Source organism: Oncorhynchus kisutch, unplaced genomic scaffold (genome assembly GCF_002021735.2).
Source record: "Oncorhynchus kisutch isolate 150728-3 unplaced genomic scaffold, Okis_V2 scaffold1525, whole genome shotgun sequence".
Classification (NCBI taxonomy): domain Eukaryota; kingdom Metazoa; phylum Chordata; class Actinopteri; order Salmoniformes; family Salmonidae; genus Oncorhynchus; species Oncorhynchus kisutch.
In genome coordinates, this window is record NW_022263470.1 from 2,132 (window position 1) to 28,349 (window position 26,218).

The 26,218-nt window shown below is 44.4% G+C and overlaps 2 protein-coding genes across 12 annotated transcripts; one reads left to right on the forward strand and one right to left on the reverse strand.

Annotated features, from left to right (window-relative positions):
* On the forward strand, positions 1-7,324 carry LOC116366526 (E3 ubiquitin-protein ligase MARCH3-like). Of its 2 annotated transcripts, none has more exons than XM_031818638.1 (4): positions 1-634; positions 1,033-1,237; positions 3,934-4,140; positions 4,447-5,292. In XM_031818638.1, the coding sequence occupies exons 1-4, from the start codon at positions 450-452 to the stop codon at positions 4,474-4,476; spliced, it is 627 nt and encodes a 208-aa protein (XP_031674498.1). In that variant the 5' UTR covers positions 1-449; the 3' UTR covers positions 4,477-5,292. The 2 variants fall into 2 exon arrangements, with proteins under 2 accessions (XP_031674498.1, XP_031674497.1); XM_031818637.1 differs by lacking the exon at positions 4,447-5,292 and adding an exon at positions 5,446-7,324 and having other exon boundaries at positions 23-634.
* Positions 7,312-25,895, reverse strand: LOC109884220 (lamin-L(III)). Of its 10 annotated transcripts, none has more exons than XM_031818630.1 (13): positions 24,994-25,706; positions 20,305-20,461; positions 19,695-19,820; positions 18,154-18,324; positions 15,437-15,571; positions 15,033-15,158; positions 12,925-13,145; positions 11,930-12,152; positions 10,872-10,979; positions 10,600-10,716; positions 9,825-9,929; positions 9,571-9,640; positions 7,312-8,631 (listed from the first exon to the last, which is right to left on the reverse strand). In XM_031818630.1, the coding sequence occupies exons 1-12, from the start codon at positions 25,356-25,358 to the stop codon at positions 9,602-9,604; spliced, it is 1,893 nt and encodes a 630-aa protein (XP_031674490.1). In that variant the 5' UTR covers positions 25,359-25,706; the 3' UTR covers positions 7,312-8,631; positions 9,571-9,601. The 10 variants fall into 10 exon arrangements, with proteins under 10 accessions (XP_031674490.1, XP_031674487.1, XP_031674496.1 ...); XM_031818628.1 differs by lacking the exon at positions 9,571-9,640 and adding an exon at positions 25,761-25,895 and having other exon boundaries at positions 7,357-8,631; positions 24,994-25,384; XM_031818629.1 differs by lacking the exon at positions 9,571-9,640 and adding an exon at positions 25,725-25,895 and having other exon boundaries at positions 7,357-8,631; positions 24,994-25,384.
* Positions 25,896-26,218: the final 323 nt, after the last annotated feature.

Below are 26,218 nucleotides of genomic sequence, written 5' to 3' on the forward strand. Positions count from 1 at the left end.
CAAATAAGGGACCTAGAGAGGATGTGTTATTTCAGTTGTGATTCATCTCTCTTCTCACAGCCGCTGTAGCGTGCAGAGTGCCCTCAGTCTGGCCAGAGACTGGGATTGACTATACTGAACATAGACCTTCCATAATAGTCTTATGTATTAGTGTAAATGGCTAGAGGTCATTGGTAGTGGCTATGTCAAAGCTACTTACTGTATATGGGAGCGTATTCCTGACATAATTCAATTCAAATTGGGAGTTGATTTTGCCATAATCAACCTCACAGTCAAATAGTTGGATGGTCAAACTCCTGGATTTAGCCACATGGCTTCATTGTTTTGAACTGATTCTCCTGCCAACAAATACCATTGCAAGATATATGATCACAGTGTACACTGATATTATATAATGCTAATATATTATTGTCCAAATGTGTAGCAGAACTCCACACCAGTCTGATTGAATGGCCCCCTCTGTAGCAGCCATGACCCCAGAGCAGCTCCTGGGCCCGCAGGTATGCAGTCCTGTAGGGGAAATAAAGGTCTTGCCTGAGGAGGAACGAGGGGAGGAGTCTGACCCCTGTCCCCAGGAAGTGATGGACTGCTATGGCCACTCCCCCTCAATGACTCACAGCCCCAGCACCAACAGGTGGGTCAGGAAACAAACAGACAACAGACAGAACACACACACACACACACAGAAACACCCACATCGGGAGGCAAGGGGGAGAGAGTGAAACACAGTGAGGAAGAGAGGGGATAAGAACACATGGTACAAGAAGGAGGGGGGTTAGAGAAGTTGTATGTGAGGTTATTCATAGAAGAATCCTTTAATAAGGGGATTTAAATTATGTACAATAACATCCATTGACTCTCTCTTACATCCTCCTTGTCTGGGTCCCAAATGTCTCCTTATTCCCTATATAGTGCACTACTTTAGACCAGAGCCCTGTGGTGTCATATAAAGGGAATAGTGTGCCATTAGGGACTCATCCCTGGACTCTCTGTTTTGCCCTGTGTTGACTTTGTCTCTTTGTTGTCCTGCAGTCTTAGCAGTGAGGAGCCCTTCTGTCGTATCTGCCACGAGGGAGGGGGTGTCGGGGAGCTGCTCTCCCCCTGTGAGTGTGCAGGGACGCTGGCCATGGTCCACCGAGGCTGCCTGGAACACTGGCTCACTGCCTCCAACAGCAGCCGCTGTGAACTCTGCCACCACCAGTACGCCCTGGAGAGACTGCCCAAGCCACTCACTGAGGTAGGGGAGAAAGAGTAGGGTGAAGTTACCCCTGGACGCTGATCTTGGGTCAGTTTATCATTTCCCCTCACTATTGGTTAACGTTAGGATTAAGGGAGGGGAAGCTGATCCTAGATCTGTACTTCATGGACATTTTACTGTGGCGTTAGGTGAGACGGAGACATATGCGCTCACATGCATGAAGGCACAGACACATCACTACGGTGAAGCATGGTTGTGGCAGCATCATGCTGTGGGGATATTTTTAGAGGCAGGGACTGGGAGAGTTATCAGGATCGAGGGAAAGCTGAACAGAGCAAAGTACAGAAAGAACCTTGATGAAAACTTGTTCCAGAGAGCTCAGGACCTCAGAAGGGGGTGAAGGTTCACCTTCCAATAGGACAACGACCCTAAGCACACAGTCAAGACAAAGCAGGAGTAGCTTCAGGACAAGTCTCTGAATGTCCTTGAGTGGTCCAGCCAGAGCCCGGATTTGAACCCGATCAAACATCTCTGCAGAGACCTGAAAATAGCTGTGCAGCGACGCTGCCAAAGGTGCTTCAACAAAGTAATGAGTAAAGGGTCAGAATATTTATGTAAATGTGATATTTTCAGTTTGTTTATTTTATTAACTTTGCTAAAAATTCGAAAAAACACTTTCTTCTTTGTTATTATGGGGTTTAGTGTGAAGATTGATGAGGGGGAAAAACAATTTTATACGTTTCAGAATAAGACTGTAAAGTAACAAAATGTGGGAAAAGTACTTTCCGTATGTACTGTACATCAACTATATTATGCAGTCTCAATTTATCAGGACTGAGGTCACTTTCAATTCACTTCCTGAATTGACTCAATTGAAATGGAATTTACCCCAACCCGCCTGTCACTTAATTTCAAACTGTAACGGCTCTCTTCTATCTCCTCCTCTGACGAAGAGGTAGAACAAGGATCGGACCAAAAAGCAGCGTGATGATGATTCATGATATATTTTAATGAAGGAAAAACTATACATGCAGAAACTACAGAACTAACGAAATGAAATAATGAAAACCGAAACAGCCCTATCTGGTGCAAACACAAAGACAGGAACAATCACCCACGAAAACACTCACAGAATATGGCTGCCTAAATATAGTTCCCAATCAGAGACAACGATAATCACCTGACTCTGATTGAGAACCGCCTCAGGCAGCCCTAGACTACTTAGACACCCCACAAAACCCCTAAGACAAAAACACACCACAATAACCCATGTCACACCCTGGCCTGACCAAATAATTAAAGAAAACACAAAATACTAAGACCAAGGCGTGCCACAAACCCATTAAGGAATATACAAACTGCTGTCTCAACGATAGTCTTCATAGAACAGAAGAAAACAAACATTATTCAGGTTGCAGATAGATATATATCATGTGTAGAACTGCAACGATTCCCTATACTACAGTCCACATAACCCTATCTATTCTATTCAATACATTTCTATCTGGTCATTGTGTAACAATTCACCCTCCTGAACAGAGCCCCTAGCTCGATTCACATTGGAGTGTCTGATGTCACTGACTGCTTTTACCAGTAAAGCCACTTAGCCTGAGAAACAGATTAGATGGTGTTTCCTGTCACTAGCTGTAGCTGAGCTGCAGCTGCTCCATAGAGTTTGATAGATGGTTCACTTGGCCCAAACACTGTTTTAGCATGGGCACAGTGATATCAAGGGCTTTCATCATTGTGAAGTAGTCAACTGGGTGGGACTTGCAATGGCTTAAGGAAGGATCCCAGAATTTCATCCAGGTCAGCAGAAGGGGTCAGCCAATGAAATATATTCCTGAGAAAACATTCCATAATGGCAGGTGGCAGTGAATAACCAACCTTGGCTTTAGCCTATACTTCCAGATTATACACACTCCAGCACAGTAGTGCGTTTATTTAGAAACTGGCAATTCCCTCTCAGAAGTAGAAAAAGAGGAGATTGTCTACTTTAAATGGAGACAGCATTGCCCTCAATGGCACTGCCCATGCTGAAACAGAAGCAGCCATTGCAAAGATATGAGCTTTGTAATGCATCTCTATGAGATTCCTCAGGACAGGACATTACGTCGTCTTGTATTAATGGTCTCCTCCCAGCCTATCGCATGTGTGTTGGCCACTGGCACCGGGTAATCTGTTAAGAACCATGTGTTGTATGGAGGGAGCTAATGTACGAGACACACACACACACACACACACACACACACACACACACACACACACACACACACACACACACACACACACACACACACACACACACACACACACACACACACACACACACACACACAGAGTAGGAGACAAAACAACAGCTGATCTGACAGATGAATGGAGATATGGCCTGGTCCATCACCACAGCGTTCAATATTCAGTGGTTAACATTTTAAAGTCTCAAATTCTAAAGTGAAATGTGATTTTCGATACTCATCCAAAAGCCAAAAGCCAAAAGCCAACACCATCTAGTGTAGATACTGTACTTGTACATAACAGTGATTTAGATTGTTCTGTTGTCTGGTCTACCCACTCTAACTTTATGTTCCCTGGCCTCCTCTCTGTGTCAGTGAATGAAGTCATGCGATGCTTAATGTCATTTTGAATTGAACTGATATTACCGTCATTCTATCCATTCTAATCACAGTACATCCCCCACCTCCCCCGTCCCCTATCTCCCTCCCTCCCTTCCTCAGTGGCTGGGCTCACCAGCCATGCAGCACCAGAGACGGACGCTCTGCGGTGACGTCATCTGCTTCCTGTTCATCACGCCGCTGGCTAGCCTATCAGGATGGCTGTGTGTGCAGGGTGCCATGGACCTGTATTTCAGTAACAGTATGGAGGCTGTTGGACTCATGGTGCTCACCCTGGCTCTCTTCACCATCTACTGCTTCTGGACTGTGGTGAGTTGTTGGGGCTGTTGTGGGTTGGGGTTACATTGGGATTGTGTATCGCAGTGGAGGCTGGTGGGAGGAGCTATAGGAGGACAGGCTGGAATGGAATAAACGGAACAGTATCAAACACACAGAAACCATGTTTGACTCCGTTCCATTTATTCCGTTGCAGCCATTACAATGAGCCCGTCCTCCTATAGCTCCTTCCACCAGCCTCCACTGGTATATAGTGTAATGGTGGAACAAAGTAAATAGAATGACTAATAAAACTATAATTATTAAAGGGTTAATGCAAGATTGTTTCTACTTCCCCAGAGTCAGCTGAACTCATGGACACATTTTTAAGTCTCTGTGGCCAGTTTAAAGAAAGCTAGAGGTAGTTACACCAATGCTAACTAGCGTTAAGCGCAATGACAAAGTCTATGGGATCAGCTAGCTGATTGTGCTAAAGCTAGCTGATCCCATAGACTTCCATTCATTACTATCTGTCAGAGATGATACTGTAAACCAAAGCCAGCTGTTATTGGGCAGTTTCCCATTTAAAACCTTTTTAATGTGTACGTGGACGTGGACGTTCCCTCTCTCAAGTGAGCATCTTTGAGCATGCTTACCTATGTACGCTCACGTGGAAAGCATGCTTAAGCGAGAGAGGGACCGCCTACTTACACAGACAGGAAGCAAAGATTAACTGACTTTTTGCGACGTCTTCATTATCCACCATCTTTGCTGTCCGTTTTCTTCAGTTTGGTGCCTAATCAACATGGCCCTGGTTGGGGAAGTAAACAAACACAGTTTGCATAAGTGTTTAAATTAAAGGGGAAGTTAAGTATTTTACAACTTAATGTTAGATGGTTCCTCACCCTGAAGGTAGTCTATGCACCAGGAGAGATTGTAATCCATGGTTCTGTTTTTTTAGAACAGCCACTACAAACATCCTTGACTTAAAGAGAAATGTCACAGTTTTCCCTTGTCATACACATCATCTCCAGCACCACCGCAACATCAACATGTGTGAAAATGGTGCGTTTCTATGTTTTGTAGTAAAAAAGATAGAGGAAGATAAACGTTTCCAATGACATCTGTGTGCATCATGTGATTTTAACCAATTATGAGTAGGCATTGCCTACCAAGTGGTTGATGTCATTGGAAACACTTATCTTCCTCTATCTTTATTAATACAAAACATAGAAATGCTCTGTTTTCACATATGTTGATGTTGGGGTGGTGCTGGAGTGAACATGAAGTTGAATATTTAAAAAAACGTCCCTTTAAGCCACTGTCTGGTAAAAATCAACTGCTCTCTTCCACCACCAGGTGTCGCTGCGCTACCACATCCACCTGTTCAGGACGTGGAAACAGACAGACCAGAGAGTTAGGCTACAGATCCCCCGACCAGCACGAACCATGCACACACACCACACACTGAACCTCAGCTTCCTTAGCAAGGCCACCAGAAAGGAGACTGTGGTGTAGATGGAGTGGAACTGGGTGCAGTGTCCACGATACTTTGGCAAGAAGACTGTGATGTTGCCAGAATGGGACGGGGTCTAGTGTCACATTTCTAGTGTCACATTTAACAGGTCCCCAGTGTCCGGTCTGGAGCGTGAAGTCACAAGCTCTGCTGGTTGGCTACTGCATAGCAACCTAGTGGTGCCAAAAGCCCTGGTCTGCCCTAAAAAGCCTATGTCAACCATCGCCAGAACGGCCAAACATATATATTTTTACGCCCGTTTTGGACTCCAAAATGTGTTTATTATGATCAATTTCAATCCCGATGGTGAATTATTTAAAAGTTCGCTACAAATCGAGAAATTGTATTAAATAGTGATCCATTCTGACTGCTACATTTGTCATCACACAGGATCAGGTGCTGACTCAGACCAATCAGGGACCATAAAGCTACGAGCAGGCTCTCTCAGGCAGGATGAAAACGACTACATCGACCGTGATCCTTCGCTAGTTACTGCCACTTTCACCATGATCCTTAGTGATTCTTTGGCGCCATTCAGCAATATGGTCCGCTTCAAATTCAAATAATTCCATGCGCCATCGGGAGCTTTCATAGGAACACGTGGATGACGTCAGCGCTATCACCATACTGGTTTTAATGTATATGGTTTCCTGGGCAAGGATACTTTGGTGTAGCTGGAGTGGGACTGGTCCCAGTATCCACTGTACGCTCAGCAAGGAGACAATGACATGAGCAAGGAGACTGTGGTGTAGCTGGATTGAAACCAGGCCAGATCTCACTAAGGATACAGTGGTGTTGCTGTAATGGGACTGGGCCTAGTCCTCATGCTGCTTCAACAAGGATACAAGGTTCATTTCTTTAGAATAAGGCCCCGTCTCTACACTTTTTTAACAAAGACTTGGATCAAGGAGACAGCAATGAAAATGTTCTACCAAGGAACCTTCAGAGGACCAAACCTTTCTCTGCGGAGAATACTTTTTATATATTTATAGACACCAGCCTTTGAGACTTACTCAGTTGAACATAACTATTTTCTAAAGACTGTTTTGTAAAAGAGTGATGAGATTAATGACAATGAAATTGATGTCCCACTCCCAGTTGATGTTGGGCCCAGAGTTTTTTCCAACCCTGTTCCCAGACTATGAAGAAAAAAAACCTCTTGGACTCTTGTTTAGAATGACTAGTTATCGTTCACTAAACACGATTTGTTACACCTGCAAATAACCACCATAGTTAGACGTGCAAACATCTTTAAAGGACATTTCACTCAAAAGTTTTGTTAGATATTTGGAGCTATATTCCTCAATGATGAACACTGTCTAATTTCCTGGTTTCCTGCTTAACAACCAATGTTGTGGGATGTGGCTACATTTTTACATCAGACTACTTTGAGGTTTGAAAACGTCTGACAAACTTTGACTTGAAAGTGTAATGTCTCTTTAAGTGACATTTGAAAACAATCTTTCCTGAGGACCACAAAGTCAGAAATGTTGCTTTGATGATCTGTGGTGTTTATACAAATCTTTAGTTCCACTTTATACTAAGTTTGTCACTACAAACACTGTGGCTAATTACTGTTGTAATATCACTAGAGTAACTTCAGCATTACTACAGAGGTATAAGAGAACCATTTTATGTAAAGGGTTATCCATGGTCTTTCCAGGCACAGGCTATACCAAACCACACCAACAATAAACCAAACACTGACATTAGTTAAGGAAAAATCTTTATTGAAATCATAAGTATTTTGGTGCATAAGGACAAGCCAACATTGAGTTTCTACGGACGTCAATCGGACGTTCAGAGGATGTTACAGTTAGTTGTTTTTATAAATAGAAAGAAAATAAAGTTTCAGAAATAAAATAAGAAACAATATTGCAAAGCCACCAAAGCATCCTGTCAAACACAGGCAAAGCATCCTGTCAAACACAGGCAAAGCATCCTGTGAAACACAGGCAAAGCATCCTGTGAAACACAGGCAAAGCATCCTGTGAAACACAGGCAAAGCATCCTGTGAAACACAGGCAAAGCATCCTGTGAAACACAGGCAAAGCATCCTGTGAAACACAGGCAAAGCATCCTGTGAAACACAGGCAAAGCATCCTGTGAAACACAGGCAAAGCATCCTGTGAAACACAGGAAAAGCATCCTGTCAAACACAGGAAAAGCATCCTGTCAAACACAGGAAAAGCATCCTGTCAAACACAGGAAAAGCATCCTGTCCACATACTTCCTCTCTCAATGGCAAAAGGTGCTGCAGGTTAAAGGGTAAAAACACCAGAAAACATTCATCTTACAGTTAGTTATAGTACTAACATACTGTAACACCATACAAGTGGAACAATCGGTCACTTTCCCAAACAGGATTTGAAACAGTCAGGACACAAGGCATATTCATACTGTATGACAAATGAAACAGATTTTCTTAAAAACTTTGACAATTGAATGATGTGGCATTAAAGACAGTAAGGCGCATATGAATGTCACTCGCAGCAAGCGGGAGGAGAGATGTGTTAGGAACGCCAGAATAGCAGGACAAACGCCATGTCGCTGCTTAAAGAATACAAGCCTGGTCCCAGATCTGTCTGTGCTGTTTAGACAAATGACCATAGGAGTTGACTAGACAGCACTAACAGATCTGCAATTTTAAAGGGCTACCCACTATTTTTCCAGGTACAGGCAACTATACAACCAGCCAAACTCTTGCATTAGTTTAGGAAAAATCTGCATTGAAATCACACACATTTGTGTAGCAGTGCTCCCAAATCACCATCAAGCTCCCACAGGGCACATAAATAATACCATTGGTGACATGGCCAGTGTCAAATGACACCCACTTCCCTGTGCAGTGCCCACGCTGTGGTTCATGGCAAAGTAACGCACTATGTAGGGGATAGGATGTCATTGTAGCCGTTCCAGTGGTATTCCTGGGAATTCCCGGGTCGGATGCAGCGTTCTCAGGTCAGAATTGTGAAAGGAGGAAGGTGGAGTTACATAACAGAGCAACTCTCGTTTGTTCCCCCCGGAGCCTGGAAAACATACAACAGTGTCAGTGAAGAGATACACACGCTCAGCCTCTTGACACATGCCTCGTGCAAACACTCAAACATACAATTAGTACAGCAATGATCACCCACACACCTCACACAAACAATTAGACTCATAATGTGTGCGTTGGCCAGCACACAGCAAGCATGGTTCATGCAGGGGTGAGGAACACACAGCAAGCTGAGCAAGCTGTGTCATCACACGGGAGGAACAGCAACCATTTGCAATGAGGTGTTGCAGGCCACTTCATTTCGGATGCACCCTAGGCCGTACTTAAGCCCACAGGCTCTGTTCAAAACTAGTGCTTTAAGAACCATTTTGATATTAAAAGAACATTTTGAAATGATTATGGATTATGTATTAGAAATGTGTATGGTGCCATTCAGTCATTGGAATAGGCTGATAGACGCCAAGCAGAGTTTCCAACCATGTCATTTTGTTTGGCTTCTGATCATTTTAGTGCCATTTTTTAAGATAATTTTGCCATCATCAAAATACCTGCAATGTCTTCATTACCCAATCCTGGAACTGTGTGAAAGAGCCAGACCTTGTGTGTACTACATGTGAAGATCATTGCAATCAGGAACTCACACATATTGATTGGATTTCTGGATAAATGGGAAATGAGTTGGAACCTCCAGTACCTGCATTTGTGTCTAAAAGAAATGGCTATTTAAGAATGTTGGACCCCACAAAAGCCATAACAAGTGTCATATAGAGGGAATAGAATGCCAAATGGGACTTGCTATGGCACCCTACAGGTTAGGTTATGGAGCATTAAGAGCTGTAGTAGGGATTAGACAAACAGGGGCTTCGACCCAAATGGCCCCCTCATCTTTATAGTGCACTATATAGGGAATAGGGGGCGATTTGAGACACATCCAGGGAGTCAACAGCCGCGCTGTAGACAGTCACCTCACCTCCATCGGTCTGTGTCATGAGACAGGCTGTTCACAACACCAGACAGCACTTCCTTTTCCTTCTCTTGGGCTTTTCCATCAAGGGGAATGGAGATCAAAAACACAGTACTGATCAGTTTCCCCTGGGTACAGGCCTGGGTACAGCATTTACCTGTCTGCTGAGGAGCAGCGTGTTCTGAGGGAGGGAGGGATGCATGCATGCGTGGACAGATCAGTGTGGATCTACACATCTCCTGGGGTGTGTGTGTGTGTACCTGTCTCCTGAGGTAGTGAACATCACTCCCTTCCATAAACTCTTCATCAACCTCCACATCGGAGTCGTCCTCTCCTCTCTCCTGCACACGCAGCTCTGCGGTCTCCTAGTGATGATGACAGCCAATGAACATCAAACATCCGCTCACAGCTGTACTGATTGGAGTAGGGTGAGGTTTCCCCCTAGACGTTGATTTTTTGTCAGTTTTCCATTTCCCCCACTAACGGTTAAGATTTGAACTGGTGGAGGGGAAGCTGATCCTAGATCTAAACATCCTAGAGAAAACTTCACTCTGCTGCAAATTCCTTACACTAATGGTTGCATTCCAGTTGATCTTATTTGCAGGGTGCTTAAATCATTTGTGTGGTTCGTGAGACACAAAACACTTCTCTGGGTCTTGTGAGATATCAAGCGTCTCAGAGTAGGAGTGCTGATCTAGGATCAGGTCCCCCCTGTCCATGTCATCTTATTCATTGTGATGTAAAAGGCTGAGAGGTTTGATACATATGGCCCCAGATCCATCTACGCAGCACAGCTGCATTGAAGACAACCTGAAATGCAACAGACATCTCTGCGAGCTTAGGAGCTTAAAGATCTTTGCAAGATGGCTATTAGACAAGTGCACAAGGATAGAAATCAAATGAACTATATAGTCACCCGTGTACAAGGATATGAATGAAATTAACTTGATTTCCCCTGGTGCACAAAAATGTAGAAATGTATTAAGTAGATTGGGCCAGTAGACTGGGTCGTGGTGGCCAGTAAGAATGGGTCACCTCTTCATCTGGGTTCAGTAGGGTGACAATCACGTTGTTGACCGGACCCCAGTTCCTCTGGTTCTTCATGACCAGGTCACCTGGAGAGGCCTCTACGCCTGCCTCCGAACCCCAGATCTGACACACACAATCACAGTCCCACACGGTCAGCTGGCAACAATGCATGTTTTAAATGTTATTTCAGTTTTGGAGATGAGGACCATTGTATATGGAGGCCTGATTAGTTTCCCCCAATACGTACATGTGTGTATTAGGTGCATGCGTGTACTCACAGTGAGGGTGTTGCCCCCAGCCAGTATGTAGGAAGGGGGGATCTGGAAGAACAGTTCAGGAGAGTCCAGGTGACTGCTCCTCACCACCCAGCCCCCTAGTGGCTGCTCCTGGAACAGCAGAAAAAAACAGCCAGGTCTTATTCATTAGGCATTTCCAATAAGGACTGCTTGTTCTGTTACAAAACATTTACAGCGGTGAGCCCGAATGAATACAACCCAGTTGAAATTCAGATTGGGGACAGCGGCATGTTCAGCTGGGTGTACTGGAGCAAAATGTTTTGCAATGGAAAACAATGGTCTCTTTTCTAAATTGGACAAGTTCAAGTAGCACCTCCGGTTTAAAAACGCTTCACCCTACTGAACACAACCCAGATCTTTCACACAGTTTCAGAGACTGGAATCGTTGTCAGGATACATTTGCATTGCAATGACACAAAACACAGGTTCGTAAACACAAAACACTGGACTTAAAGAGACTCTCAATGACACCCTATCCCTCATCTAGTACTCTACTGGTTAACCAGTGGCCTGGGTGACTTTAGTCTCAAAGTAGTACACTAAGTAGAGACGTAGAGCTTCAGATTCACTCAACACTTGATTGGTCGAAGCCAGGCGGTAGGTACTTCAAGATTGAATCCTTATTAATGGTCAAACTGCCTTGTCCTTTTGTGATATTACAACAAAGAAATTACAAACACTTATTTCCATCTCTGACATCATCGCACTGCACGATAGAAGAACACAATATGTACTGCATTTCATAACCATGCTGCACGATAGAAGAGCACAATATGTACTGCATTTCATAACCATGTTGCACAATAGAAGAACACAATATGTACTGCATTTCATAACCATGCTGCACAATAGAAGAACACAATATGTACTGCATTTCATAACCATGCTGCACAACGCTCCTCAGCTCAGCAACAACAATGCTGGTGGGGCGGCCAGTGGCACAGTTTCTCCCTACTGCGGATTCCATCTTTAATTGGTCAGAGTGGGTGGTAAGTTCACAGACTCTCCTAATTGGTCAGAGCAAGGCAGTAGGTAGGTACCTTCTCAGAGTTGTTCTTCAGCATGACGTAGTTCCCCTTCAGGTCTATCTCCGACACCATCATGTGACTGTGGGCCTTGGCGTGCTGCGAGACCTTGTAGGCTGGCGAGGACCCCGTGCCACCTTCGTTCTTGCGTTTCTTCCCGCGGACAACTCGGCGGGGGCCGTGTGCGTGTGTGCGTGCCACGGCCCCATGCTGGGAGGGGCTCGGGGAGAGGTGGAGTCTGGAAACACAGAACAACGTCAGGGAGATGTTTGGGAAACCCTGGTTTCTCTGTTTTATCTACTGTGCTCCATCTTTGCTGCCATCTAGTGACTTGTTTTATGTATGACTCCCTTGTTCTCACTAAATGTACCCTCCCCTATTCAAGACCACGACTACTTTGTCTTTTCTAATACTTCTAACCTTAACATGCATTTTGGATAATATATCTACATCACAATTTTGAATATATATATATATATATCCTACTGCTGTGTGGCTCAGATGGTAGAGCATGGCACATGCAACACCAGGGTTGTGGGTTCGATTCCCACAGATGACCAGTACGAACAAATATGAAAATGTAAGCACTCACTACTGTAAGTCACTCTGGATAAGAGCTCTGCTAAATGACTAAAATGGAAATGCCGTTTACTATGTTGTGTCCACCAATGACTATTCTGTAACCACTTCCTCTTCAAATCAGGGTTAAGAAGATGGTTTGTTGTTACTCCCTGATGAAGGCCAGTTTAAATAAAGGCTTTTTAACTAATTACATGAAGAGTGTCTTGGTCCCCTTAGTTTTTTATGTTTGGTGAAAGGACCTTGTAACCGTGTGTGTGTGTGTGTGTGTGTGTGTGTGTGTGTGTGTGTGTGTGTGTGCCAAACCTGGGTTGAAATTAAGGTTGCCCCAAAGATTTGAATAATTCAGAATAGATTTGCTTTACTCAGATTTGATTTAGTAGAATTCCCCATTTCAAAACGTATTTGAACCAGGTCTGAGGTGTACGTACCTCTGCTCCTCTCCCTCCAGCATCTTGCGGTAGGCGTTGATCTCCATGTCCAGGGCCAGCTTGACATCCAGCAGCTGCTCGTAGTCCTCCAGCTGGCTCTGCATCTGGGCCCGCATGGCCGACATCTCCTCGTCCTTGTGGCTCAGTCGCTGCTGCCACACCTCGCGCTCCCGGTCCAGGGTCCGCTCCAGCTCCCGCACTCGCCCCTCTAAGGCCCCGTTCTGAGGGGAGGAGACAGAGAGAAGAATCAGAGAGAAATAGGGGTTGTGAGAAAGTCTTCCACACAGACAACTTTCAGACTCCCTGACACCAGTCAACATACAGTCATGGCCAAAAGTTTAAAGAATGACACCATTATTAATTTACACAAGGTTTGCTGCTTCAGTGTCTTTAGATATTTCTGTCAGATGTTACTATGGAATACTGAAGTATAATTACAAGCATTTCATAAGTCTCAAAGGCTTTTATTGACAATTACATCAATTTTTGCAGTGTTGGCCCTTCTTTTTCAAGACCTCTGCAATCAGCCCTGGCATGCTGTCAATTAACTTCTGGGCCACATCCTGACTGTTGGCAGCCCATTCTTGCATAATCAATGCCTGGAGTTTGTCAGAATGTGTGGGTTTTTGTTTGTCCACCCGCCTCTTGAGGATTGACCACAAGTTCTCACTGGGATTAAGGTCTGGGGAGTTTCCTGGCCATGGACCCAAAATATCGATGTTTTGTTCCCCGAGCCACTTAGTTATCACTTTTGCCTTATGGCAATGTGCTCCATCATGCTGGAAAAGGCATTGTTCGTCACCAAACTGTTCCTGGATGGTTGGGAGAAGTTCCTCTCGGAGGATGTGTTGGTAGCAATCTTTATTCATGCCTGTGTTCGGAGGCAAAATTTTGAGTGAGCACACTCCCTTGTCTGAGAAGCAACCCCACACATGAATGGTCTCAGGATGCTTTACTGTTGGCATGACACAGGACTGATGGTAGCGCTCTCCTTGTCTTCTCCGGACAAGCTTTTTTACGGATGCCCCAAATAATCAGAATGGGGATTCATCAGAAAATAACTTTACCCCAGTCCTCAGCAGTCCAATCCCTGTACCTTTTGTAGAATATCAGTCTGTCCCTGATGTTTTTCCTGGAGAGAGGTGGCTTCTAGGCTGCCCTTCTTGACACCAGGCCATCCTCCAAAAGTATTCGCCTCACTGTGCGTGCAGATGCACTCACACCTGCCTGCTGCCATTCAAGCTTTGTACTGGTGGTGCCCCGATCCCGCAGCTGAATCAACTTTAGGAGACGGTCCTGGCGCTTGCTGGACTTTCTTAGGTGCCCTAAAGCCTTCTTCACAACAATTCAACCGCTCTCCTTGAAGTTCTTGATGATCCGATAAATGGTCGATTTAGGTGCAATCTTACTGGCAGCAATATCCTTGTATGTGAAGCACTTTTTGTGCAAAGCAATGATGGCGACACTGGTTTCCTTGCAGGTAACCATGGTTGACAGAGGAAGAACAATGATTCCAAGCACCACCCTCCTTTTGAAGCTTCCAGTCTATTATTCAAAGTCAATCAGCATGACAGTGATCTCCAACCTTGTCCTCGTCAACATTCACACCTGTGTTAACGAGAGAATCACTGACATGATGTCAGCTAGTCCTTTTGTGGCAGGGCTGAAATGCAGTGGAAATGTTTTTTGGGGATTCAGTTAATTTGCATGGCAAAGAGGGACTTTGCAATTGATTGCAATTGCAGAGAGGGACTTTGCAATTGATTGCAATTCATCTGACCACTCTTCATAACATTCTGGAGTATACGCAAATTGCCATCATCAAAACCTTTGGCCACGACTGTACATACATCTCTAGTCTGTTGTTTTTCAGTCTGAAACCAGTCAAATATTCCGGTACTATAATAAAGCCCTAGCAGCAGCCTGGTAGGTACAGGTTTCTGGAATGTCACTCAGACACACCGCCGGGGTGAAGTGTTCCCTAGCTACAGATCTAGGATCAGCTTCACTTCCCCAATCTTAAGCATAACCATAGTGGGGGAAATGCAAAACTGACCCAAGAACAGCATCTATGGGCAACCTTAGCCCTACACACATACAGCAAGTACCTGTTTTTGGAAGTGATTGAGTTGTGAGGAGAGGGTCTCGATGCGGAGCTTGGTGGCAGACAGCTCCTCTCTGGTGGACGAGGCAAAGTCACTACTCTTCAGCGCCGTCTGATGGGCGTTCTCCAGCTGTCAAAACACACACCCATGTTACGTACACACCAAAGGAAAAGCAATGTGTTAATGTGTGGAGATACATAACATACCAGAGTCAACTGCATACATGTTGAATACTTGAGGTGAACTTGATTTGACCAGTACATATGGTGAACTGGGTTTGCACTTTTGGGACAAGTCGGTTGGTTCCATTTTACAGAGCAAGCCAAATAAGGTGTACCTCAAGTGTTTGCTATTGGCTAGAATATGAGGACACTTCTACCTAACACGGGCTGGACCGGTGAGAATACCTTGATCAGCTGGACAAAGCTCTCCCTAATCTGCACTGGCATCTTTCTCACTCCTCTTTTCTCTTCCGTCATCATGCACTCCTGCTCTAACAGTGTGCACGACACACACAGAGAATCCCTGACACACAGCTCTCTCTGAGAGAAACACATACAGTTATACACCAGCAACACAGTGCCAGTCAAAAGTTTGGACACAGCTATTCATTCAAGGGTTTTTCTTTATTTTTGACTGTTTTCTACATTGTAGAATAAACAGTAAAGACATCAAAATAATGAAACACATATGGAAGCATTTAGTAACCAATAGAAAAGTGTTAAATCAAAATATATTTGATATTCTTCAAAGTAGCCACCCTATGGCTTGATGACAGCTTTGCACACTCTTGGCATTCTCTCAACCAGCTTTATTTTATGTTTTAACTAGGCAAGTCAGTTAAGAACAAATTCTTATTAACAATGACGGCCTACTTGTAAAGCCCCCTCGGCCAAACCCTTCCCTAACCCAGACAACGCTGGGCCAATTGTGCGCCGCCCTATGGGTCTCCCGATTACGGCTGGTTGTGATACAGCCCGGGATCGAACCCAGGTCTGTATTGATTCCTCTAGCACAACGATGTAATGCCTTAGACTGCTGCGCCACTCAGGACCAGCTTCATGAGGTAGTCACCAGGAATGCATTTCAATTAACAGGTGTGCCTTGTTAAAAGTTCAAAAGTGGAATTTATTTCCTTCTTCATGCGTTTGAGCGAATCAGTTGTGTTGTGACAAGGTAGGTTTGGTATACAGAAGGTAGACCTATTTGGTAAGACTATATTATGGCAAGAACAGCTCAAATAAGGAAAGAGAAATGTCCATCATTACTTTAAGACATCAGTCAGAGGAAAATTGAAAGAACTTTGAAAGTTTCTTCAAGTGCAGTCGCAAGAACCATCAAGCACTTTGATGAAACTGGCTTTCATGAAGACCGCCACAGGAATGGAAGACCCAGAGTTACCTCTACTGCAGAGGATGTCCATTACAGTTACCAGCCTCAAATTGCAGTCCAATGCTTCACAGAGTTCAAGAAACAGACACATCTCAACATCAACTGTTCAGAGGAGACTGCATGAATCAGACCTTCAAGGTCAAATTGCTGCAAAGAAACCACTACTAAAAGGACACCAATAATAAGAGACTTGCTCGGGCCAAGAAACAGGAGCAATGGATATTAAACCGGTGGAAATCTGTCCTTTGGTCTGAGGAGTCCAAATTTGAGATTTTGGGTTCCAACCGCCGCAGAGTAGGTGAGCTGATTATTTCTGCATGTGTGGTTTCCACCGTGAAGCATGGAGGAGGAGGAGCTGTGATGGTGCTTTTCTGGTGACACTGCAATTTATTTAGAATTCAAGGCACACTTAACCAGCATGGCTATTACAGCATTCTGCAGTGATACGCCATCCCATCTGGTTTGCGCTTAGTGGGACTATCATTTGTTTTTCAACAGGACAATGACCCAACACACCTCCAGACTGTGTAAGAGCTATTTGACCAAGAAGGAGAGTGATGGTGTGCTGCATCAGGTGATCTGGTCTCCACAATTCCCCAACCAAATTGAGATGTTTGGGATGAGTTGGACCGCAGAGTGAAGGAAAAGTAGCCAACAAGTGCTCAGCATGTGGGAACTCCTTCAATACTGTTGGAAAATTATTCTAGGTGAAGCTGGTTGAGAGAATGCCAAGAGTGTGCAAAGCAGTCATCAAGCCAAAGGGTGGCTACTTTGAAGAATATCACATATCTTGATTAACACTTTTCTGGTTTCTACATAACTCCATGTGTGTTATTTCATAGTGTTGATGTCTTCACTATTATCCTACAATGTAGAAAATAGTAAAAAATAAAACCTTTTGACTGGTACTGTACATACACACAAACCTCAACATAATCCAACATATACTGTGTCTGTAAAATGTACATAGGTTCAGAACTTAGTTAAACATCACAGCATAGTTGAACAATACATGGCATATAGAAATCACAACGGAATGGTCTTCAGATAGATGGGATGGGTTGAGGATTGCTGGGTGGGACTAAAACCATCTGCCCTTGAGCAAAGCACTTAACCCAAAAACAATACGCTGGAAGTAGAAGCCTAACTGTTGTTGTCCATTAGTTTACTCCAACTAGGGGGAAGTATATATTTAAAAAATAAAAATAGTCAGGGTGGCAGAGGCAGGGAGGCAGAGAGGGAGGGAGGCAGAGAGGCAGAGAGGGAGGGAGGCAGAGAGGCAGGGAGGCAGAGAGGCAGGGAGGCAGAGAGGCAGGGAGGCAGAGAGGGAGGGAGGCAGAGAGGGAGGGTGGCAGAGAGGGAGGGTGGCAGAGAGGCAGGGAGGCAGAGGCAGGGAGGCAGAGAGGGAGGGAGGCAGAGAGGCAGAGAGGGAGGGAGGCAGAGAGGCAGGGAGGCAGGGAGGCAGAGAGGCAGGGAGGCAGAGAGGGAGGGAGGCAGAGAGGCAGAGAGGGAGGGAGGCAGAGAGGCAGGGAGGCAGGGAGGCAGAGAGGCAGGGAGGCAGAGAGGGAGGGAGGCAGAGAGGGAGGGAGGCAGAGAGGGAGGGTGGCAGAGAGGGAGGGTGGCAGAGAGGCAGGGAGGCAGAGGCAGGGAGGCAGAGAGGGAGGGAGGGAGTGAGGGAGGGAGAGAGGCAGGGAGGGAGTGAGGGAGAGAGAGAGTGAAAGAGAGTGTGTACCTTGGCATTGAAATTCTTCTCCAGATCCTCTTTATACTGCTGGATTTGTCCGTCGTGCTCCTGCCGTAGCTGCTGCATGGCCTCAGCCAACTTACTCTCAAATTCTTTCTGTCTCCCAGAATCCACCTCCACCAGGCGACTCTCATGTCTGCTCCGGATCTCCCTGACCTCCTACACACACGCGTACGTGCGCACACACACACAGACATGAACAGAGACACACGTCTACCGCAGGAAGACGACATGGGTCACATTCCAATCGAACCCCTAGTCCTCTCCCAGACCCTATTCCCACCACCACCACCCCTTCTACTCAACATGGAGGAAACGACATGGGCCACATTCCAATTCAATCCCCAGCTCTTAACCATTTCTTCTCACCCTCCTACCCCTAGCAACTTCATTAACCCCTTCCCTCCTGCATGCTGTGGATACCCCACACCTCCTAGAAAAACAGGCAGAGACAACATTGAGTTTGATATCTTACTATTATTAGTATTTGTAAATAGTTACCCACTTCAACAACCAATCAATCTGACTTCTGTGTCGCTTCTGTGGCAATAGTGGGCCTTTCTTATGGCAGCAGTTACTGCAGTGTGTGTGTCCGGTTTCAAGTGTGTGTGTGTCCGGTTTCAAGTGTGTGTGTGTCCGGTTTCAAGTGTGTGTGTGTCTGGGTTTCAAGTGTGTGTGTGTGTCCGGGTTACAAGTGTGTGTGTGTCCGGGTTACAAGTGTGTGTGTGTCCGGGTTACAAGTGTGTGTGTGTCCGGGTTACAAGTGTGTGTGTGTCCGGGTTACAAGTGTGTGTGTGTCCGGGTTACAAGTGTGTGTGTGTCCGGGTTACAAGTGTGTGTGTGTCCGGGTTACAAGTGTGTGTGTGTCCGGGTTACAAGTGTGTGTGTGTCCGGGTTACAAGTGTGTGTGTGTCCGGGTTACAAGTGTGTGTGTGTCCGGGTTACAAGTGTGTGTGTGTCCGGGTTACAAGTGTGTGTGTGTCCGGGTTACAAGTGTGTGTGTGTCCGGGTTACAAGTGTGTGTGTGTCCGGGTTACAAGTGTGTGTGTGTCCGGGTTACAAGTGTGTGTGTGTCCGGGTTACAAGTGTGTGTGTGTCCGGGTTACAAGTGTGTGTGTGTCCGGGTTACAAGTGTGTGTGTGTCCGGGTTACAAGTGTGTGTGTGTCCGGGTTACAAGTGTGTGTGTGTCCGGGTTACAAGTGTGTGTGTGTCCGGGTTACAAGTGTGTGTGTGTCCGGGTTACAAGTGTGTGTGTGTCCGGGTTACAAGTGTGTGTGTGTCCGGGTTACAAGTGTGTGTGTGTCCGGGTTACAAGTGTGTGTGTGTCCGGGTTACAAGTGTGTGTGTGTCCGGTTACAAGTGTGTGTGTGTCCGGTTACAAGTGTGTGTGTGTCCGGTTACAAGTGTGTGTGTGTCCGGTTACAAGTGTGTGTGTGTCCGGTTACAAGTGTGTGTGTGTCCGGTTACAAGTGTGTGTGTGTCCGGTTTCAAGTGTGTGTGTGTCCGGTTTCAAGTGTGTGTGTGTTACCTGTTCGCCAATGTGTCTCTGGAACTCCAGCTGTTCCCGTAGCGTCTGCACCTGGTTCTCCAGGTCCACCCTCCTCAACATCTCAGAGTTCAGCTGGGTCTTAGTCTCCGCCAGCGCACACTCCAACTGAGACAAGGAGTCAAAGAGATCACCTTTTGAATTCAAGGACTTAACATTTAGCCAAAACGAAGCAACTCCCCTCAAATTACCTAGCCACGTCTCATAACAGCCCATAAGCGTCTTCTCTGTAGATGCTCGCAAGCTAATGTTAGCCACCCTACACTAGTACCAGCTTAAACCTATGGCTAACCGAACTAGTTAGCTTTAGACTATGATTTTTTTTTTTAAATAACATGAGAATCAAAAGGTTGAATCAGCGCATCTCTAGGCAGAATATACTTTGTTTTGTCTGATGCTGTTTAATGCCTTTTGCGTTGTCAACCACTCCTTCTCAGAGCTGCGTTCACAGCCGACACAGAACCTGATGCATAACACTGTCAAAATGCTGCAAAAACATCTGTATGTGGTATTGGTTTAATTGTATTTAACTTTAAACAAAACATTAAATTAACCTCACTAGAAGGCCTATAGATGGCAGTCTAGTCCTTACATTGGCCACCTGGGCCTGTAGGTCAGTGACGTCATCCGCTTGTCTTCTGTTATCTGCCAGTTGATTGGCCAGCTCTGCGTCTTTAGAGTTGAGGACCGCCTCCAAGTTCCTCCATTGACCCATGGCCATGTTACACTCTGCTTCCTTCTTCTGGTTCCTGGTAGGATGAAAAAGAGAGGACAGGTGGTTACTATGGTTCCTGGAAGGAGGAGGGCAGAGAGAAGACAGGTGGTTACTATGGTTCCTAGAAGGAGGAGAGCAGAGAGAAGACAGGTGGTTACTATGGTTCCAGGAAGAAGGGAAAAGTGATAGAAAGAAGTGAGAGGTCAGGGAGGTTAGTATGATTCCTGGAAGGAGTGAAGAGATGACAAGAGATGAGAAGATATGGCTTCCATTGTTCCTGGTGGGAGGAAAAAGAGATCACATTTAAATTTGAGTAATTTAGCAGATGCTCTTATCCAGAGTGACTTACAGGAGCATTTTGGGTTAAGTGCTTTGCTCAAGGGCAGATCGACAAATTTTTCATTTAGTCAGCTCAGGATACGAACTGGCAACCTTTCATGACTACAAAATTCAGGTTAGCCAACTATGGTGTTACAGGGACTACCTGTTAGTGGGACTAGGTCCCCATCTAGTGGTCTTCATGTGTATTGCACCTAGAGTATGTGACGTTGCATTGTTGTCTATCCATCCTAGCGTTCTATTATGAACATGACTGAAGTTAAAGTGCAAATGAATGCAAGAACCAACTTCTCTGGTTGAAATGTGGCATTAGTCAAACATTTATTCCAATGTCAAAATTGACACTTGGGCATAAAATCAGTATTATTCCAAAACAAAGTAGTGGGATATTTGTCTAACGAGTTATTTGGGGTTGGGTTTTGATTTCGATCATGCCCACTATAAAGGGATTGTAGCACCTATGGCGAATTGTCATGCACCGAGAAACAGCTGTGCAGATTGCGCTCGGTCTAATCATACCGAAGAACACGTAGAGTTAGAGACTTGCACCTCGGACTTGTTTACATAAGACAACACATTGCCAAATGGTGGAGTTGGTTTTGCATGGCGCCAGGGACCGATGCCCCGGGTGGGTGGAGATTTCACATTAAGAACCAATGGAATGGTCTAAAATGAGCAAACTCTGCCTACCTGGGGGCACCGGGCCAAGCAAAATGAACTTGACCATTATTATGTTGAAAGAAAACTTGGCCCAGAAGCCCTTTATGAAGTGGCCACTTGCTGAGGTGTTTGATAGGGATCACTATAGTCTGCGTAGTGGTTGACTTGGACTGATAGGTGCCGGTAGCCTACTCCTTTTGGGTGCAGGTACTGTTTATATTTAGGTGCAGGAACTCCATAATACTTTGGAGCTAATATTCTATTTGAGGTGCAGGAACTCAAGCAGTTGACCTCTTGCCCAAGTCAACCAGTCTGAGAATTGACTGGAGATGATGTGTGCACTTGTATCCCAACTGCCACTTGTCAACATTCCAACATTCTGAACCCAGTAGTGAGCATCTTGTATCCCAACTGCCACTTGTCAACATTCCAACATTCTGAACCCAGTAGTGAGCATCTTGTATCCCAACTGCCACTTGTCAACATTCCAACATTCTGAACCCAGTAGTGAGCATCTTGTATCCCAACTGCCACTTGTCAACATTCCAACATTCTGAACCCAGTAGTGAGCATCTTGTATCCCAACTGCCACTTGTCAACATTCCAACATTCTGAACCCAGTAGTGAGCATCTTGTATCCCAACTGCCACTTGTCAACATTCTGAACCCAGTAGTGAGCATCTTGTATCCCAACTGCCACTTGTCAACATTCTGAACCCAGTAGTGAGCATCTTGTATCCCAACTGCCACTTGTCAACATTCTGAACCCAGTAGTGAGCATCTTGTATCCCAACTGCCACTTGTCAACATTCTGAACCCAGTAGTGAGCATCTTGTATCCCAACTGCCACTTGTCAACATTCTGAACCCAGTAGTGAGCATCTTGTATCCCAACTGCCACTTGTCAACATTCTGAACCCAGTAGTGAGCATCTTGTATCCCAACTGCCACTTGTCAACATTCTGAACCCAGTAGTGAGCATCTTATATCCCAACTGCCACTTGTCAACATTCTGAACCCAGTAGTGAGCATCTTGTATCCTGCCATGACTTGCTTTGTTATTTATTTTTCCTTTATTTAACTAGGCAAGTCAGTTAAGAACAAATTCTTATTTTCAATGACAGCCTAGGAACAGTGGGTTAACTGCCTGTTCAGGGGCAGAACAAAATATTTGTTATTCCTTGTCAGCTCTGGGATTTGATCTTGCAACCTTTCGGTTACTAGTCCAACACTCTAACCACTAGGCTACCTGCCGCTTTACATGATTCACTATGAAACAGTGCCAGAAAGACGCATACTAATAGAGAGAAAGTTGAAAAAACCATAACGGCACCGAGGCACACACGTCACACCCGCCATTGATTTGATAGGCTGATTTATCTAACGTGGCTTTCCTGCTCAATGTGCCTGCTAGCTAGCTTCATTGACAAACACAGATGGAACTTAGCCTGCTAGTGATTTTGAGCGCTGATAAACAGCGTGTAGCTTATGCTTTATTTACAATTGTTTGTCAGCTTGCTGATTAAGGTTGGAACGAATCAGTCCTGTGCAGCTGTTGTTTATTCATGTTCTGTATGGACCCCAGGAAGAGTAGCTGCTGCTTTTGCAACAGTGAAATGGGGATCCGAATAAAATACCAAATAAACAGCTCTGTGTGTGCAGCAGCAGACAGGATATTCATCTGCATTGCAATGCTAGTTTTCATGCACATTTTTGAACTTGAGAAATACTGCACCAAACACCTAGCTAGGATGTAAAATTGCACAACAAAAAATGTCCTCTGCAAAAACATCAAAATTAATTACAGATTTCTTGATTCATCTTAGATCAATTGTGACTATTTTGGGGAGGTGGTAAGCTAGTGGCTCTGTTGTTGCTACGGTGTGTCAAAAGCGACAAATAAAAAGAGAAAATATTTCAGAGAAAAACAGCTCCCTTGGACCTTTTAAGAAAAACAAGATTTCAGTCTTGTGGGCGTGGTTCGATGTGGGCGTGTTATCAAACCACACCCCCAAGACTGAAATCAAATTTTTCTTATATATATATATTTTTTTTTAACAAGTCCACGGGTGCCATTTTTACCTCAATATCAAATCATTTCTGGGTAACAATTAAGCACCTTACTGTGAACATTTTATTTGAAAACAGTAAAAAATAAAAAATAAATATATATTTAAAATAGCTTCTTAGCAAAGAGTAATTTCTCAAGCAAGAATTTTGCTAGGACTGTCAGAGTGGTCTGAATGGGGAGGGGAAAACTGACAAAACTGGCAGAGAGGCTTGGAACTCTTTCTGATTGGTATATTAACTAATTCACAGCATGGTGATGTAACCACGGACAAAACCCTCATCCCACCAAAACAGGCCGACATTTCAGGTGGTCTTTCAAACAGCTTTTACACTAAAAGTACATTATCATTTTCACAAATTCACAGTATTAGTCCAACCTCAGTGTGAAAATGTAAATAAAACTCAGGAAAATCACATTTGACTGCATTAGGCCTTTAAATGAGCAACTGAAAAACAAAGGGAATCACTGAGTTCAGTCGCCCTTTAAATCTTAGCTCCGACTCTTTGCCATTATTACTACACAAACACCTGGTGGGAGGAAAAGAGATGACAGAAGACAGGTGGTTGCTATGGTTACTTGTAGGGTAAGCTAGAGATGACAGAAGTCTGATGGTTACTATGGTTCCTGTTAGGATAGAATAGAGATGACAGAAGTCTGATGGTTACTATGGTTCCTGTTAGGATAGAATAGAGATGACAGAAGTCTGATGGTTACTATGGTTCCTGTTAGGATAGAATAGAGATGACAGAAGTCAAGTGCTTATATGCTTCACTTCCTGAAGGGAGTGATTTTAGAGATCGTTTTTTATTCTGGGTATAATTCAATTGTTACTTTAATTGTGGATGTTAATACACGGCATATGGTTCTATTGATATTAGGCTACTATTATGATATTAGGTTACTATAATGATATTGTGGTTATTCAAACAAGAGATAGCAGAAGGATAATAATAACAGGAGGATATTCTCATGCTTCTTATTAGGAAAGAAAGATGACAAACCAAATCTATCTGAGGTCTCTTCCTCAAAAGGTAATCATTACTATCTGTAGATCATGTCTTGCAAAGACAAACAATATGATCATAAATGGGGAACCCCATACTCCAAGAGTGTCTAAGGGGAGTTGGGATATGCCAAAAACACTAACAATTCACACGTGTATAATACACATTTATACATAGGTGAAATAGGACAAATAAGCACCCACCTAATTAGTATTATTTAAATGGAGAATTTGCGATTGTTTAATTAATGATAAAGGCTAGACATTGATTTTTGAAGAATTTAACTTAGAAATGCATCATTAGCTTAGTTCAACTTTCGTACCCTATCCCAAAATATACAACTTTTTACTGCAACAATTTAGGCCTAATTGCAAACTAACCATTTATGCTATTTTTATTTTTTTTAAACTATGGATCTCAACACTCAATGACAACAGCGCGAATACACAGTACAAACATAGATTGGTTTGTAGGTTATTATATCTAACGTTACCTGGTTTGTAGGTTGCTATGCTCTTCAGAAAGATGACCCATCTCTATCTGCAGCCGGGCCCTGTCGTTAGCCAGCACGTCCAAGCTCTTCCTCGCGTCGGCCAACTCGGTCTCGTACAGCCGCCGAACGTTGGCCGTCTCCCGGGTCGTGGACTCCTCTTTCTCCTCCAGGAGAAGCAGCATTGAGGACTTGTCATTCTCCAGCTGGCGGACCCGCTCTATGTAGGCGGCCAGGCGGTCGTTCAGGTGGCTAAGCTCCTCTTTCTCCTGGCTTCTGGAGAGCCGGGTTGGGCTGGAGCTGGACGGGCCGGCGCCGCTTCGTCGGGAGGAGCGAGTTGAGCGACTGGTTGAGGTAACTGAAGCCATGGCGCGTTCTCATGTGACTGCATGCGCTGGGTTTGGGATGAGTTTGCACCAATAATTTATGTATACAACTAGATTACTTTTAGGGGGCGCTGTGTTGAAGCCACCGTGCCTCCATCTTGGCACTCCCCCAACGTTGTAAAAATTTAGGAAGCTATAGATATGCATGTATTAATGTCTACATTCGTTTTTGCCACATTCATTATATTACATACACCTTAATGCATACGTTTACATTACTATTATGTGAGCTAAACATACCAATAAAACATGACAAAAAAGATATAAACATTACAAGTAAAACAAGTATACTTTTTAGATATAGCTAATGTTACTGTCCCCAACATTACAAAATAAGTACTTAAATACATGTCATTTTGTCCTTGAAACAATTAATTGAAATACTGTAGAATTCCATTCATTCCTGTGGAGGACTGCTCCTACTGGGGTGTGCTCTCAATGGCCAATAGATAGAATTACATTCCAGGATGTTATACATTATTGGTTTGCACTGAGTTCTTCTTCTTCTTCTTCTTCTTCTTCTTCTTCTTCTTCTTCTTCTTTGGTATAATGGTGGTCCGCAAACAAGCGTTTGAGGTGAATGCTGACACCTACTGTGCTGGAGGTGGTGGCGCAGAGGAATGGAGAATAAATGAATAATCAGTGTATGTTAAATGTTATAAATAAATGGAGGGCATCCGTAGAAGAACGTGGAATACGCAGGTACGTGTAAAGCCTATCAATGACAAAAGAAACGTGCATTACACTTATTAGAGATTTCACATGACATCCTACACAATTAAATGTTCTAAGAGTGTGGAGGTGCCATTACTGTAGTCATCTGATTGTGAATTTTAAGGCCA